Source organism: Hylobates moloch, unplaced genomic scaffold, assembly GCF_009828535.3.
Source record: "Hylobates moloch isolate HMO894 unplaced genomic scaffold, HMol_V3 SCAFFOLD_8, whole genome shotgun sequence".
In the NCBI taxonomy this organism is placed as follows: domain Eukaryota; kingdom Metazoa; phylum Chordata; class Mammalia; order Primates; family Hylobatidae; genus Hylobates; species Hylobates moloch.
The window spans coordinates 13,407,008-13,423,824 of NW_026652283.1; the positions used below are offsets into that span (position 1 = coordinate 13,407,008).

The 16,817-nt window shown below is 35.1% G+C and overlaps 1 protein-coding gene across 1 annotated transcript in view; it reads right to left on the minus strand.

Moving 5' to 3' along the window:
• Positions 1-13,491: 13,491 nt before the first annotated feature.
• Positions 13,492-16,817, minus strand: part of GUCY2C (guanylate cyclase 2C) — an 83,018-nt gene continuing 79,692 nt past the window's right edge. The window contains exons 26-27 of the mRNA XM_032159697.2: positions 15,723-15,799; positions 13,492-14,141 (exon numbers count right to left, since the gene is read on the minus strand). Of these exons, the coding sequence (XP_032015588.1) occupies positions 13,967-14,141; positions 15,723-15,799 (252 nt within the window). The 3' untranslated portion in view covers positions 13,492-13,966. The remainder of the gene's footprint in view (positions 14,142-15,722; positions 15,800-16,817) is intronic.

Here is a 16,817-nt window from a genome sequence, read left to right on the forward strand (position 1 = left end):
ATTTTTCTACTTATTAATACGATTTTTCTGTAAGGTGGAGTTGCCTCTTCTCTATCAGTTATTTATGGTTAATCATTTATTTATATCTGTATGGAGTCATGGATATTTACTTTATTCTTTAGACTATAATTCAGTACTTTATTTTATTATTTTTTTTCAGCTTTGGTCATTGGGAGCTTTTTAAAATTAACTTCCATGACATTTTGACAAGCCTCCATTTTTTGTTTTTTGGTGTTTTTTTTGCACCTCATTACTTTCTGGCAATCTGAGATGATCTAGTCTTATTTTGTATTTTTTCTGTCACAGCCTTGAAATCAATCACTTCCTAAAGAGTCCTGGTTCTTTTTCAGAATGATAGCTAGGGGCTGGGTGTTGTGGCTCATGCCCGTAATCCCAGCACTTTGGAAGGCTGAGGCAGGAGGATTGCTTGAGGCCAGGAATTTGAGACCAGCCTGGGCATAATAGTGAGGCCCCCATCTCTACAAAAAGTAAATAACAACAACAACAAAACTGGGCATGGTCCACATGCCAGCTACTCGGGAGGCTAAGGTAGGAGGATTGCTTGAGCCTGGGAAGATGTGGCTGCAGTGAGCCATGATTGCAATACTGCACTCCACAGCCTGGATGACAGAGCAAGACCCTATATCAAAAAAAAAAAAAAAAAAAGTTATTTAGAAACCGCAGTCTGGACACTAGCTGTGTTCATTGCTATTGGGGGTATCACTAATTCTAGGTCTTCTCAGTGAGTTAGTATATACACACATATACATTTATTTCTCTAGCTATCTATTAAATTCAACAAGATTCATAGTGTTACTGCTGATCCAATCCAGCTCTTCAAGGTTAATTCTGGCATTCCTTTTTTGTTTATTTATAACTTTTTTCTCTGACAATGAGAAATCTGTTGCTCATATGTAAAATATATTTATCTAATTAACCTAGTCTACATTTAAAGTAGTTTCAATTCTAACTTACACCTTTCTGAAAAACAAATTTATCAATTAGACTACACTGTTTTGTACAGTCCTTTTTTTAGCCTTACAATATCCACTAAAAATGCCATTTTCCAAAGTATCTTATGTCAGCTCCTTTCTTTACCACCCTCTTCAATGAGGGTATGCCATTCTGTATAATAAAGTTAGATTTATTTTTCACAGTCTGCATTCCATATTGGGTTCCATCCACATCTGACTGCTTTATAAAGAATTGCTTGCAGTGAAAGTCTTCCTCTGTGGTATACAGTTCTGAAATTTTGAGAGATGCATGGTCATGTGTTTACCATCACAGTACCATACAAGACAATTACATTACCTCCAAAATTCATTTGTTCTATCATTTTTTTTCTTCTTTTTTGTTTTTTTTTGAGACAGGTTCTTTCTCTGTCACCCAGACTGGGGTGCAGTGGCACAATCTTGGCTCGCTGCAATCTCTGCTCTCCAGGCTCAAATGATCCTCCCACCTCAGCCTCCTAAGTAGCTGGGAACATGGGCACACACCACCACACTCGGCTATTTTTTTCTGTATTTTTGGTAGAGATGGGGGTCTCACCATGTTGCCCAGGCTGGTCTTGAACTCCTGAGCTCGAGCAATCTGCCTGCCTCAGCCTGCCAAAGTGCTGGGATTACAGGCATGAGCCACGGAACCTGGACTTCTTCCAGCTCACAGTTCCTAGAATTTGTAATCAAATTCTTCCAGCTGACAATTCCTAGAAATCACTGGCCTAGTTTCCATTTCTAGAATTTTTCCTTTGCCAAAAAGTCATTTGAATGAAATCATGCAATGTATAGTCTTTGGGGTCTGGTTTCTCTTAGGGAATTGTGTTTAAGGAATCATCTGTATTGGCTTTTTAACATTTAATTTTGTTATTATTTTCTATGGATACATAATAGTTGTACATGTTTATGTATTACATATGACATTTAGATATATGCACACAATGTGTAATAATCACATATGGGTAATTGGGATACCCATCACCTCAAACATTTATCATTTCTTTGTGTTGGGAACATCCCAAATCTTCTCTTCTAGCTCTGAAATATACAATAAAATATTTTTAGCCATAGACACTCTATTGTGCTGCCAAACACTAAATCTTATTCCTTCTATCTAACTATATTTTTATCCATTAACCAATGCCTCTTTACCCCCTCTTTTCCACTACCTTTTCCAGCCTTTGGTAAACACCATTATATTTACTACCTCCATGAAATCAATTTTTATTTTAACTCCCACACATGAGTAAGAACACACAATATTTGTCTTTCTGCACCTGGCTTATTTCACTTACCCATAATGTCCTCCAGTTCCATTCATCTTACAGCAAATGACAGTATTTCATCCTTTTTTATAGTTGAATGAGATTTCATTATATATATACACCACATTTTCTTTAGCTAGTCATCCATTGGTAATCACTTAAGTTAATTCCATATTTTGGTTATTGTGAAGAGTGCTGCAATAAATATGGGAATGTAGATATCTCTTCAATACCCTGATTTTCTTTCTCTTGGATATATACCCAGCAGTGGGATTGCTGAGTCATATGGTAGTCCTATTTTTAGTTTTTGGGGAAATCATCATAATGTTCTTTGTAGTGTCTGTACTAATTTGCATTCCCACCAATAGTGTACAAGTGTTCCTCTTTCTCTACATCCTCATTAACATTGTTATTGCCTGTCTTTTGAATAAAAGCCATTTCAACTGGGGTGAGATGATATCTCATTGTAGTTTTGCTTTGCATTTATCTGATGATTAATGATACTGAACTTTTTTATATACCCATGAGCCATTTCTATGTTTTATGTTTTTCAAGAAATGTCTACTGAGGTCTTTTTGCCTATTTTTAAATTATATTATTAATTTTTTGTTATTAAATTGTTTTAATTTCTTATATATTCTGGTTCTTAATCCCATGTTTGATTGGTAATTTGCAAATATTTTCTCCTTTCTCTGGGTTATCACTTCACTTCATTGATTAGTTTTCTTTGTTATGCAGAAGCTTTTTAGTTTGATGTACTCTCATTTGTCCATCTTTGTTTTTGTTTGTGCTTTTGAGATCTTTCCCAAAAAATCCTTGTCCAGACCAATGTCCTGAGTCATTTTTCTTATGTTTTCTTCTAGAAGTTTTTAGTTTCTGTTTTTACATTTAAGTTAATTCATTTTGAGTTGATTTTTATATATATTAAGAGATAGAGATTCAGTCTCAGCACCATTTATTGAAAATATCTTTTTTCCCCAATGTGTGTTCTTGGTGTCTTTGCCAAAAATTAGTTAGATGTAAGTGCATGAATTTCTTCCTGTATTCTTTATTCTGTTCCATTGGTCTATGTGTCTATTTTTATGTTAATACCATACTGTTTTGATTATTACAGCTTTGTAGCATATTTTGAAGTCAGGTAGTGTGATGCCTCCAGCTTTGTTCTTTCTGCTCAAGATTGCTTTGGCTATTTGGGGTCTTCTGTGGTTCCATACAAATTTCAAGATTGTTTTTTCTATTTCTATGAAGAATATCATTGGTATTTTGATAGGGATTGCACAAAATCTGTAGATTGCTTCCTTGATTTTTTTTAGGTTGTTTACTATTGGCATATGGAAACACTACAGATTTTGGTGTGTTTATTTTGTATTCTGCAACTGTACTAAATTTGTTTATTAGTTCTAACAGTATTTTGGTGGTGTCTGTAGGGTTTTGTACATATAAGATTATGTCACTTGGAAGCAGGGACAATTTGATTTCCTTATTTTCAATTTGGATGCTTTCTTTTCTTTCTCTTGCCTATTTGCTTGGCTAGGACTTCCAGTAGTAAATAAAAGTAGGCATCCATGTCTTGTTCTAGATCTTAGAGGAAAAGCTTTCCAGTTTCCCCCATTGAGTATGATGCTAGCTGTGAATTTGTAATATATGGCCTTTATTGTGTTGAGGTATGCTCCTTCCATGTCTAATTTGTTGAGAGTTTTTATCATGAAAGGATGGTGAATTTTTTCAAATGCTTTTTCTGGATCTATTGAAATAATCTTATAATCTGATTCTGTTAATGTGTTGTATTACATGTATTAATGTGCATATAATGAACCATCCTTGCATCCTTGGGATGATTCCCACTTGATCATGATGAATCATCTTTTTAATGTGTTGTTGAATCCAGTATTTTGCCAGTATTTTTTTGAGGTTTATTGCATTTATCTTTATTAGTGATATTGGCCTATAGGTTTTTGTTGTTGTGGTGGTGGTGTTGGTGGTGGTGTCTTTGGTTTGGAATCAAGGTAATGCTGGCCTCACAGAATGAGTTACAGAGAATTCCTTCTCATCAATTATTTTCAAAAGTTTGAGCAGAATTGATATTAATTTTTCTTTAAATTTTTGGTTTAAATTAGCAGTAAAGCCATCAGGTCTTGGACTTTTCTTTAATGGGAAACCTTTTCTTATTTCTATCTCATTCTCATTATTAGTCTGTTCAGGTTTTCTGTTTCTTCATGATTCCATCTTGGTTGGTTGTATCAGTCTAGGAATTTTCCATTTCTTCCAGATTGTCCGACTTATTGGCATATAGTTGCTGATAATAGTATTTAATGTCCTTTGAATTTTTGATGGTATCAGTTGTAATGTCTCCTTTTTCATCTTTGAATTTTTTTATTTGAATCTTTTTTCCTTATTAGTTTAGCTAGGCATTTGACAATTTTGTTTATGTTTTCAAAAAACCAACTTTTTCATTTTGTTGATATCATGTTTTTAGTCTTAATTTCATTTATTTCTTCTCTAATCTTTATTTTTTTTTCCTTCTACTAGTTTTGGGCTTAGTTTGTTATTGATTTTATAATTCTTTAAGGTGCATCATTAGGTTGTTTATTGGAAATCTTTCTCTATTTTTTGATGTAGGTGTTTATTGCTATAAAATGTCCTCTTAGAACTGGTTTTGCTGTATCCCATTGGTTTTGGTATGTTGGATATACATTTTTATTTGTTTCAACATTTAAAAAAATTTTTTTCTTAATTTTTTTATTGATCCATTGCACTCATGATGTTTTATGAACAATAAAACTTTTTTATTGCTGAGTGGCATATGATTGTGTGGGTACTCCATAGTTACTTTATTCATATACCTGTTGAAAAATATGTTTTTAAAAATTTATCAATGATACTAATATAAACATTCAGAAAAATATTCATATGAACATAGTTTTCATTTTATTTGCATAATTATGTTGGAGTGGTGTTGTTAGATCCTATTGTAAGTGTCTGTTTAATTCATGTTTTAAAGGGCTAAAGTATTTTCCAAAGTTTCTTTACTGTTTTAAATACCTGTTAACAATGTATGAGAGTTCTATTTGCTCTGCATCCCCATCAGCACTTTATATTGTCAGACTTCTAGTTGTAGCCATTTTAATAAGTATGTAGTATTATCTTTTTGTTGTGTTAATTACACTTTACTAATGACTAATGATGTTGAACATTTATATAAGTAGATATACATTTGCATTTATATGTCTCCCTTGGTGAAGTGTCATAAAGGAAACTAAAATAAAGCTACAATTTTCTAAATCTGTGCAATTCAATAGGAAATCAAAAACAAGAAGGTAAACACATGACTAGTTTTAGAACATTTAAAAATAAAAAAATTTTACCTGTATATATTCTATTTCCAATACCATTCATTTCTTTGTATGGATCCAAGTCTGTATCTGGTATTGAATGTCTTCTGCCTGAAGAACCTTATTTAAAATTTACTATAGAATTCGTCTGCTGACAATAAACCCTCACATTCATTTTAGGGGCATGAACATCTTTATTTTTATTTTGAAATATGTGTATTTTTTTTTTGCTGGGTATAAAATTCTTTTTTTTTTCCTCTCAGCATTTCAAAGATGTCATTCCATTGTCTTTTAGCTTGCATAGTTTCAGAATATGAGTCTGCAGTAATTCTTAATATTTGTCCTTCTGTTGTGCAATATCTTTTTTCCCCCTTTGGCTATCTTCATAATTTTTTCTTTACTTTTGGTTTTCAGCAGTTTAAATATAATATGCCCAGAGGTGGCTTTAGGAATTTATCCTAAATGGATTTCTCTGAGATTCTTAAACTTGTGATTTGGTGGCTGTCATTACATTTGGTAAACTCTTTCATTCTTCAGCATGTGGAACTATAGTTTTCCTACCCTTATTTATTGAAGAGACTCTCTTCTCCAATGTATGTTTGTGGTGCTTTTGTTGAAAATCAGTTGGATGTAAAGGCATGAACTTATTTCTGTGTTCTCTATTCTATTCTATTGGTCTATATGTCTGTTTTTATGACAGTATAATGTGGTTTTGGTTACTGTAACTTTATTTAGCCATTATTTTTTCAAATATTTCTTCTGAATTATTTTGTCTGCTGGGATTCCAATCACATACGTGTGAAACCTTTTGATGTTCTCCCACAGCTCTTAGTAGCTTGTTTTGTTTCATTCACTTCTTTTTCCCTTTGGTTAGTTTGCATAATTTTTTACTCATATGTTAAGGTACATTGATTTTTTAAATTAGTTGTGTGTAATTTTATTATCTATTTTTAATTTTTTGAGAAACCTTCAAACTTTTTCATAATGGATGTATTAATTTTCATTCCCACCAACAGTGCACAAGCATTCCATTCTTTACATCCTTGCCAGCATTTGTTATTTTTTGTCTTTTTGATAATAGCCATTCTAACTGGGGCGAGGTGATATCTTTTTTAATTTTAATTTTTAAAAATTTAAATAGTTTTATGGGTATAAGTGGGGGTGAAGTGATATCTTACCATGATTTTGATTTGCATTTCCCTGTTGAACATTTATTTTTTCATATATCTCTTGGCATTTTGTATGTCTTATTTTGAGAAGTATCTATTCAGGTATTTTGCTTAATTTTGAAATTTTAATTTGGATTGTGTGTGTGTGTGTGTGTGTGTGTGTGTGTTGGCTATTGAGTTGTTTGGGTTACTTGTATATTCTGGATATTAGTCATTTGTTGGATGAATAGTTTGAAAATATTTTATTGCACTCAACAGGTTGTCTCTTCACTCTGTTGATTGTTTCCTTTACTTTGCAGAAGTTTTTAGTTAAATATAGTTCCATTTGTCTATTTTGTTTTTTTGGTTTTTTGTTTTTTTTTTTTGAGACGGAGTCTCGCTCTTTCACCCAGGCTGGAGTGCAGTGGCGCAATCTCGGCTCACTGCAAGCTCTGCCTCCCAGGTTCACGCCATTCTCCTGCCTCAGCCTCTCTGAGTAGCTGGGACTACAGGCGCCCACCACCACGCCCGGCTAATTTTTTTGTATTTTTAGTAGAGACGGGGTTTCACCGTGGTCTCGATCTCCTGACCTCATGATCCGCCTGCCTCGGCCTCCCAAAGTGCTGGGATTACAAGCGTGAGCCACCACGCCCGGCCCTATTTTGTTTTTTTTGACTATGCTTTTGAGGTCTTAGCCATAAAACTTTTGCCTAAGCCAATGTCTTGAAGTGTTTTCCCTATACTTTCTTCTAGTACTTTCATAGTTTTGGGTTTTATGTTTAAGACTTTAACCAACTTAGAGTTGATTTTTGTTTATGGTGAGACATGGGGTCTAGTTTCATTCTTTTGCATGTGGATATATAGTTTTCCTACCCTCACTTATTGAAGAGACTGTCTTTTCTCCAGTGCATGTTCATGATGTTTTTGTTGAAAATCAGTTGAATGTAAAGACATAAATTTATTTCTGTGTTCTCCATTCTATTCTATTGGTCTATGTGTCTGTTTTTATACCAGTACCCTGTGGTTTTGGTTACTGCAACTTTATAGTACATTTTGAAATCAGGTAGTGAAATGCCTCCAGCTTTGTTCTTTCTGTTCAAAATTGCTTTGGCTTTCTGGGGTCTTTTGGATTTCCATATGAATTTAATTTTTTTTCTATTTCTGTGAAGAATGCCATTAGTATTTTGATGGGAATTACATTAAATCTGTACATTGTTTTAGGTAATATAAACATTTTCATAATATTAATTATTTGAATCCATGAACATGGAATATTTTCCATTTATTTGTTTCCTCTTCAATTTCTTTAATCAATGTTTTATAGGTTTTATTGTAGAGATCATTTAACTCCTTTGTTAAGTTTATTCCTAGGTATTTTTTTTTCTTGAAGCTATTGTAAGCAGAATTGCTCCCTTGATTTTTTTCCAGTTAGTTTGCTATTGAAATACAGATATGTTACTGATCTTTCTATGTTGGTTTTGTATCCTGTAACTTTTCTAAATTTATTTATTAGTTCTAACAGTTTTTGGTGGAGTCTTTTAGGTTTTTCTATAGATATGTTTATGTTGTCTACCAACAGGGACAATTTGACTTCCTTCTTTCCAGTTTGGATGCCATTTCTTTCTTTCTCTTGCATAACTGTTGTGGCTAGAACTTTCAATACTATGTTGAAATTATGAGGTAAATGTGGGTATCCTTATCTTGCTTCAAATCTTAGAGAAAAAGTTTTCAACTTTTCTTTGTTCAGTATGATGTTAACTGTGGGTTTTTATCATTGTGGCCTTTATTGTGTTGAAGTATGTTTCTTCTATGTCCAATTTGTTGAGAATTTTTATCATGAAGGCAAGCTGAATTTTATTAAAAGCTTTTTTAGTATCAATGAAAATGATTTTATGGTATTTATCCTTGATTTTATTACTGTGGTTTATCATCTTTGTTAATTTGTGTATGTTGAACCATCCTTGCATCCCTGAGATGAATTCCACTTGATCATGGTGAATGATCTTTTTAATATACTGTTGAATTTTATTTGCTAGTATTTTGTTGAGGTTTTTTGCATGTATGTTCATCAGTGGTATTGGTTTGAAGTCCTTGTCTGGTTTTGGAATCAGAATAATATTGGCCTTGGACAATGAGTTTGGAAGTATTCCCTTCTCCTTAACTTTTTGAAATAGTTTGAGTAGAATTGGTATTAGTTTTTCTTCAAATGTTGGTTGAATTAAGCAGTAAAGCCATTGGGTCCTGGACTTTTCTTTGATGGGAGAGTTTTTATTACTACATCAATCTTGTTACTTGTTATTGTTCTGTTTGGGTTTTCTATTTCTTTATGATTCAATTTTGATAGGTTGTATGTGTTCAGAAATGTATACATTTCTTCTAGATCTTCCAATCTATTGTTATTTAGTTGTTCCTAGTCTCATGATTCTTTGTGTTTCTGTGGTATCAGTTGTCATGTTTCCTTTATCATCTTTGATTTTATTTATTTGAGTCTTCTCTTTTTCTTAGTAAGTCTAGCTAAAGGCATGTTGTTTTGTTTATATTTTTAAAAAAGTTTTTTTGCTTTGTTGGTCTTTTGTATTGTTTTAAAAATCTCTATTTCATTTAATTCCATTCTATTATTTCTTTTTTCTACTAATTTTGGGTTAAGTTTGTTCTTGTTTTTCTAGTTCTTGAGATAAAAGTCATCTTGCATGAGATCTTTCTACTTTTTCAATGTGGGCCTTTATTGCTATGAACTTCCCTTTTAGAACTGCTTTTGCTGTGTTCCATAGATTTGTGTATGGTGTATTTCCATTTTCACTTGTCTTAAGAAAAACGTTAATTTCCCTCTTAATTTCTTCCTCGACCTAATAGTAATTCAGGAGCATGTTATTTAATTTCTGTGTATTTGTAGAGTTTCCAGCGTTTCTCCTGTTATTTTTTCTTTCTTCTTTTTTTCACATGCCCATGCCCACTGTGTCAAATTCTCCTGTTACTGATTTCTAGTTTTATTCCACTGTGGTCAGAAAAGATACTTAATATAATTTTGACTTTAAATTTATTAAGACTTGTTTTGTGCCCGCATATATTATCTGTCCTGACGAATGCTCCATGCATTGTTGAGAAAAATGTGTATTTTGTAGTTGTTAGGTGGAATGTTCTGTAAAAGTCTGTTAGGTTCATTCGGTCTAGAGTACAGTTTAACCTCCATGCTTATTAATTTTCTGTCTGGATGATATGTGTATTGCTAAAAGTGGGGTGCTAAAGTCCCCTACTACTTTTATATTATAGACAATCTCTCCCTTCAGGTCTATTAATATTTGCTTTACATTTTACCTTAGTATTGGGTTCATATGTATTACAATTACTACATTCCCTGTTGCATTGACTCCTTTATATTTATATAATAGCTTTATTTATTGTTTGTTTACTATTCTTGACCTGAGTCTATTTTATATGATATAAGTACAGCTACTCCTGATCTTTTTGGTTTCCATTTGCATGGAATATCTTTTCCCATTCCTTTGATTTCGGTCTGCACGTATCTTCAGAGGTGCAGTTTCTTATAGATAGCATGTAGTTAGGTCCTGTTTTTCTTTAAACAAAAATTCATTCAGCTACTCTATATCTTTTTTTTTTTTTTTTTTTGAGACAGAGTCTCACTCTGTTGCCCAGGCTGGAGTGCAGTGGTACAATCTCAGCTCACTGCAACCTCTGCCTCCTGGGTTCAAGTGATTATTGTGCCTCAACCACCCGAATAGCTGGGATTGCAGGTGTGTGCCACTATGCTGGCTAATTTTTGTATTTTTAGTAGAGATGGAGTTTCACCATGTTGGCCAGGCTGGTCTCGAACTCCTGGCCTCAAGTGATCCAACCACCTCAGCCTCCCAAAGTACTGGGATTACAGGCGTGAGCCACCATACCTGCCCTACTCTATGTCTTTTAATTGGAGAATATAATCCGTTTACATTAAAGGTTATTATTGATAGGAACATGTTTTCTGTTGCCATTCTTTTAAGTGTTTTTTGCATTTTTCTGGTAAATTTTTTATTTTCTTCCCCTCATACTGTCTTCCTCTGTGGTTAAGTAATTTTCTCTAGCAGTATGTTTTAATTCTGTGCTATTTATTGTCTGTGTCTCTATTATAGATTTCTTTCTTTGTGGTTACTATGAGGCTTACATAAAACATTTTATAGTTATAATAGGTTATTTTAAACTGAAAAGAACTTAGCTTTGATTGCAAAGAAAAGCAAAGCAACAAAACACACTATACTTTAACATCATTCCCCCTCCACATTTTGACTTTTTGATGTTTTAGTTTACATCTCTTTATATTGCCTCTCAACCAATCGTTGTAGTTATTATCAACTTTAATAAGTTTTAGTCTCCATAATTAAGATATAATTGGTTTATATATCATAATTACAGTATTAGAGTATTCTGAATTCTATTCTTACTTTTACCAGTGAGTTTTATACCTTCAGATGTTTTCGTGTTACATGTTAACATCCTTCTCTTTTAGACTGCTGGACTCCCTTTAGGATTTCTTGTATGACAAGCCTGATGTTGATTAATTCCCTCAGGGTTTTTTGTTTGTTTGTTTTTGTTTTGTTTTTTTGGTCTAGGAAAGTCTTTATCTGTCCTTCATGTTTGAAAGATAGCTTTGTTGCGTACAATATTCTTAACTGACAATTTCTTTTTCTCAATACTTTGAATATATATCTCACTGTCTCCTAGTCTGCAAAGTTTCTGCTAAGAGATTTACTGCAAGCTATATTGGAGCTCTATTGAATGTGCTTTTTTTTTCTCTTCCTGGTTTGAATATTCCTTCTTTATCTTTGATTTTTGATAATTTGATTATGATATGATTTGGGGAATTCCTCTTTGAATTTGATTGGTGACCTTTGAGTTTCCTGTACCTGAGTGCTATCATCTTTCTTCAGATTTGAAAATCTTTCAGCTATAATTTTTAAAATATGGCTCTTTTCTCTCTCATCTTCTTTAGGAATTCTTATTATATGAAGGTTAGTTTGCTTGATGGTATCCTATAATTCTTTTTAATTCTTTTTTTCTTTTCTGATGGGTAATTTCATATGTCCTGTCTTCAAGCCCATTGATTCTTTCCTCTGATTAAATATGTTGTTGAAGCTTTATAATGAGCTTTTCCAGTTTAGCTATTGTATCCTTTATGTCTAAGATTTCTACTTTTATGTGTGTTTTTACATTTTTTTCTTTGCCGATTTTCTCATTTTGTTCCTGGATTGTTTTTCAAATTTCATTTAATTTTTTTTTGTCTATACTCTCTTGTGCTTCCCTGAACTCTTTTTTTTTTTTTTTTTTTTTTTTTTTTTTTTTTTTTTTTTTTTTTTTGAGAAGGAGTCTCACTCTTTCACCCAGGCTGGAGTGCAGTGGCACGATCTCGGCTTACTGCAGGCTCCGCCCCCCGGGGTTCATGCCATTCTCCTGCCTCAGCCTCCCGCGTAGCTGCGACTACAGGCGCCCGCCACCTCGCCTGGCTAATTTTTTGTATTTTTAGTAGAGACGGGGTTTCACTGTGTTAGCCAGGATGGTCTCGATCTCCTGACCTCGTGATCCGCCCGCCTCGGCCTCCCAAAGTGCTGGGATTACAGGCGTGAGCCACCGCGCCCGGCCGCTTCCCTGAACTCTTTAAGAAGATTTTTCTGAATTCTGTCAGACATGTTACGGGCCTTCAATTATTTTGGGTCTATTACTGGAGCTTTGTTGGTTTTTTTGATGGTATATTTCTCTGAGTTTTCACAATCCTTGTGTCTTTACATTGATGCCCGCGCATTTGAGGAGATGGTCACCTCTTCCAGCTTTTACAGGTATTCGTTGGTGGTGTTAGACCTTTAGTGCTTAATGTTGTAACTTAGTCACTGGTCTGCTATTGCTTCCTGGTCTGGGGAAGCCTTAAGAGAGTGCTAGAATTTAAAGGCTGTTCAAAAGGAAAAAACCTTTTAGTTGTTTCCAAGTGAGAGGAAGGTTCCACATTAGCACCTGGGCTTTGTGGGAAATCTAAACAGGGATTCAGGCTTTCCTGTGGGTTTTGCCTAGAGTAGGACTGTTGTATCATCCAGTTTTCTCAGTGTGACATCTCTGCTGATTGGAGCACAGAGCAGCTGCAAGATCTGCATGTCAGTTTCAGCAATCAGCACCTCCGCTTTTCGTCCCCAGTTCACCCCTGGTGTTTCAGCCCTGCTGGTACTTGCAATGGTTCATGAGACAGGACCATAGTGAGCTTCTTGTGAAGATTCTCAGACTGGTGGGGAGATCAAACTTCCATCTCCAATTCCCTCCTTTTACCTCGTAAACTGTGGGTCTAAGGAAATTATCTGTGAGTGGTGTTATGCCAGCTTGAGGGAGGGGGTGGCACAGTCTAAAATGAAGTGGGTATTATGAATCATAATTTAATGATGAAAGGTCAGGAGCTTGGAGACATGGATTACTTTATAGTTAGAAAAGTGCAGTACAGGAACTTGACTTTTGCCTGGGTCCCATACTTAGATCACTGCCATCCACATTGTTAATTGGACAAGCTGAAGCAATACCTCTGTTTAAAGGTCAAAAATTCCCTCATGTGTAGCAAATGATACTAACCTTCAAGGTTCTCACCCTTGAGCACCAATGCTAGCTTTGCTGTACTTCAGTGTGAGTGAATGTAGTCAGTTTTTCAGTAAGCACAAGATGATATGACTGATGTATTCCAGGAAAACGGGCCAAATTGGTAGAAACGCATACACAGTCTTGGGAAACCTTTAGCTTTTATTCTTGCTTAATATATAGCATATTTTCTGCAAAAATTATGAGTTAAATATACTTTAATGAAGATAGGTATTTACAATATAATTACGACAATTTAAAAAATCTTATGAATACAGAAGGAAAAAAGCCAGTAAACAAAAACAATAAAAACAAACAAAAAATAAATGAAATAAGAATAAAATCTTCTCAAGTTCTAGATAGTCTATTCATTTCTTTTCTTTTCCAGGTAGAAGCTCCCTGGAACAACTGCTGGAATAACGCTCCAGAGTGGAAGGTAGTTATTTCACTGAGAACGCACATCTGATTCATGCAAGAAAGTCCATGTTCCAGACAGGGCAGCCAAGCCTAAGTACATTTCTGCTTCATTGAGGTCTCAGGAAAATGCAGGCTTTCAGGACACTTGAGGTCGCTGCCTCAGTGCAGCTGTATTTTAATTTGTGTGAGTCCTTACACCTCATTTAGGTTTAAAAATAGGTGCTCTCCTTGTCTGTGGTATTCAGCTGCAAGTATTCCAGAGTGCCTTTTTTATAGCTGGCTACCCGTCTGGGCTTTTGGCTTCTTATCCCTGCTGCCTGTCTTTTCTGTAAAGAGTTGGCAATCATGTCTGAAAATTCTGCTTGCAAACGCTGTTGATTCTCCCTGGAAACAGGGTGGGAAGAGAAAATAGAACTTCTCAGCAATTCATACAGAATATTCCTTAGCTCCAGAATAATCAGTTCAGTTACTCAGTTACTCTTTGAATGCCTATTCTGTGCTAGACACAGGAAATCCAAAGAATACAAAATGATCCCTTCGTTGATGAGCTTAAAAAACTGTTATCTCTGCTAGGAAATTAGACTTCAATTTCAAAGTGAGATAATATGCTGCTGGAATTTGGAGGCATGGTGGGGAGGATCTAGGTTTACATATGCCACTGCAGGAAGGGGAAAAGAAGCTGGGAGGATGCTAGGCCCCTGCCACACAACCCTGAAAACTCACTGGTCCCACACATACTTAACAGTGTGAGTCTTGTTTGGGGAAGGCTTAGAATGGTGGAGGGGACCGCGAGTTTAGAATGGACCCGGAACACTCCAAGTAAGGAGCCAGGTTTCTCATGCCCCAGGGAAGATTTGGGTTGTTTTGGCTTTTCTAGAAGCTTGCCGTCTCTCTGGGTCTGCCATCTAGGCCTCTGCAAGACAGAGTTTCTCAACCATAGCAAAAGCCAAGGAAATGGCCATATGGCTGCAGTAACATGTATTGACAGGCAACTGGATGACAGCTTGAGTCACCTTTAGGAGAAGTGAAACCTGTCAGTTAACCCTGAAACTTTGTCTTCCTCATCTCAGGGAGAACACAGACTTCATGTTAAGACCCAGAACCACAGTCTTGGGGTTGGGGCAGGTCCTGTTTTCATCAGGCGACTCAACAGAAAGATGAAGACAGGAGTGGAATGCAGAGAGCCTCTTTGCCCCCAGTATGCTCCACTCTTGTGAGAACAAGACATGTATGAGGTGAACTCTAAAGTGTCTTCTGTTCTCCTGAGCAAGCCTGGAACACAATGCTAGCTTTGCCATGCTTTATTGCAGGGCAATATGGTCAGTTTTTCAGCAGGAACAAGATGATGACTGGTACGATCTAGGAAAGTGGGCAGAATAGGTAGAAGCTCATACCCAGACTCAGAAAACTTTTAACTCATTCTTGTCTAATATATAGTATATTTTCTGTGTAAACTATAAGTTAAGTATACTTTAATGGAGATAAGGCATTTAAAACATAATTTTGACCGTTAAAAATATCATGAATACAGAGCCAGTAAATAAAATGAAATAAATGAAATAACAAAATCTCCTCAAGTTCTAAATAGTCTGTTCATTCCTCCTTTTTTCCAGGTGGAAGCTCCCTCTTGGGATAAAGGATCCAGAGTGAAAAAAAAAAGGTAGTTTTATACTGAGCCCACACATCTGATTCATGGAAGCAAGTCTATGTTCCAGACAGGGAAGCCAAGCCTAAATACTTTTCTGTTTCATTGAGGTCTCAGGAAAATGGAGGCTTTCAGGATAATCCCCTTCTTGCAGTCTAGGAAGGGAGGTTTCTAAACCTTCTCATGTATAGTCCCTTACTTCTTATGCAATATATGCCACTTGTAAGGCACTTGCCAACTTAAATTGGCTATAAGTAGCGTAACTTACAAAGCCAAGATCTCTAATTTCCTCCCTGTCCCTGCCACACCCAGAAGCTTACACAGTAGGAGGGGTTGGCAGGTTGAATTTCTGGTCCTTCATCCCGGTCAGCCAGTAGGTAGTCTCATTTCCTCTTCCCTAGTAAGACAAAAGAGTTGTGTACCATGGAGGCCAAGGAGTCAGTTCAGTTGTAGACCACTGTCCCCATAACGATCTGTTTCTGTGACACGTTTCACTTCCGCATTTCTCATCAGTGCCAATATTTAAGCACATCACACATTCCTGTTATGATTTGCATTATCTCTAGACAGATTTTTATTTCCAAGTGCCTTTTTAAAAATAAATTTCTCATTCAGCAGACATCCTTTTCTCAAAGTAGATTTTTCTCTTTTTTCCCCCAAAAGACATTTTAAAATATCACTCTAGCAACATCACAAGAACTCTAACTTAAAAAGGAAGAAAATTCATCTACAATTCTGCTACGTCAACAAATCCAACTGGTTGTCATTGTCCATATTTCCTTCTAGCCCTTTTTGGAATAAAGTTTTGCCACAAAACTTTTGCTACAGTTTCCCTATCTTATTACAAACACATGTACATCACAATTAAGAACTCATTAAGTGGCATTTCTGGGGCCCATCTGCAGGCTACGGAATGTATGGAAATTTACTGGAATACTGGAAACTCTGTTTTTGCTAAAGCTGGTATTTGAAAAAGAGATACAAAATACATATGGCCCAAACACAGCCAGTGAACCACTATTTTTAAACAATGAGTTTAATAATATATATCTATAATATATAACAATAATTTAAAAATGAGTGATTGATATATATAAAATTGATATATATTATTAAACTCATTTAAAAAATAGTGGTTCACTGGCTGTGTTTGGACCATAGTAATCCATAAACCGGTTGTATTTTGGGGTAACTGTTCTTTGTAAAAAAATGTATTTATGGAGGACTCAATAAGCAAGTGTGATGTTAGGACACTTTTATGTAAAAGGAGACTTTTCCAAGGTGCAATCAAAATGTAAAGGCCAGAAGCATTATGGCTACTGGAGACAGGTAACTTACAGTTAATAGTCAGCTTTGCCAGTTGTGAAAAGATTCTAATAACTTTGGAAAAGCAGCCTGAGAAGCATTTAGAGACA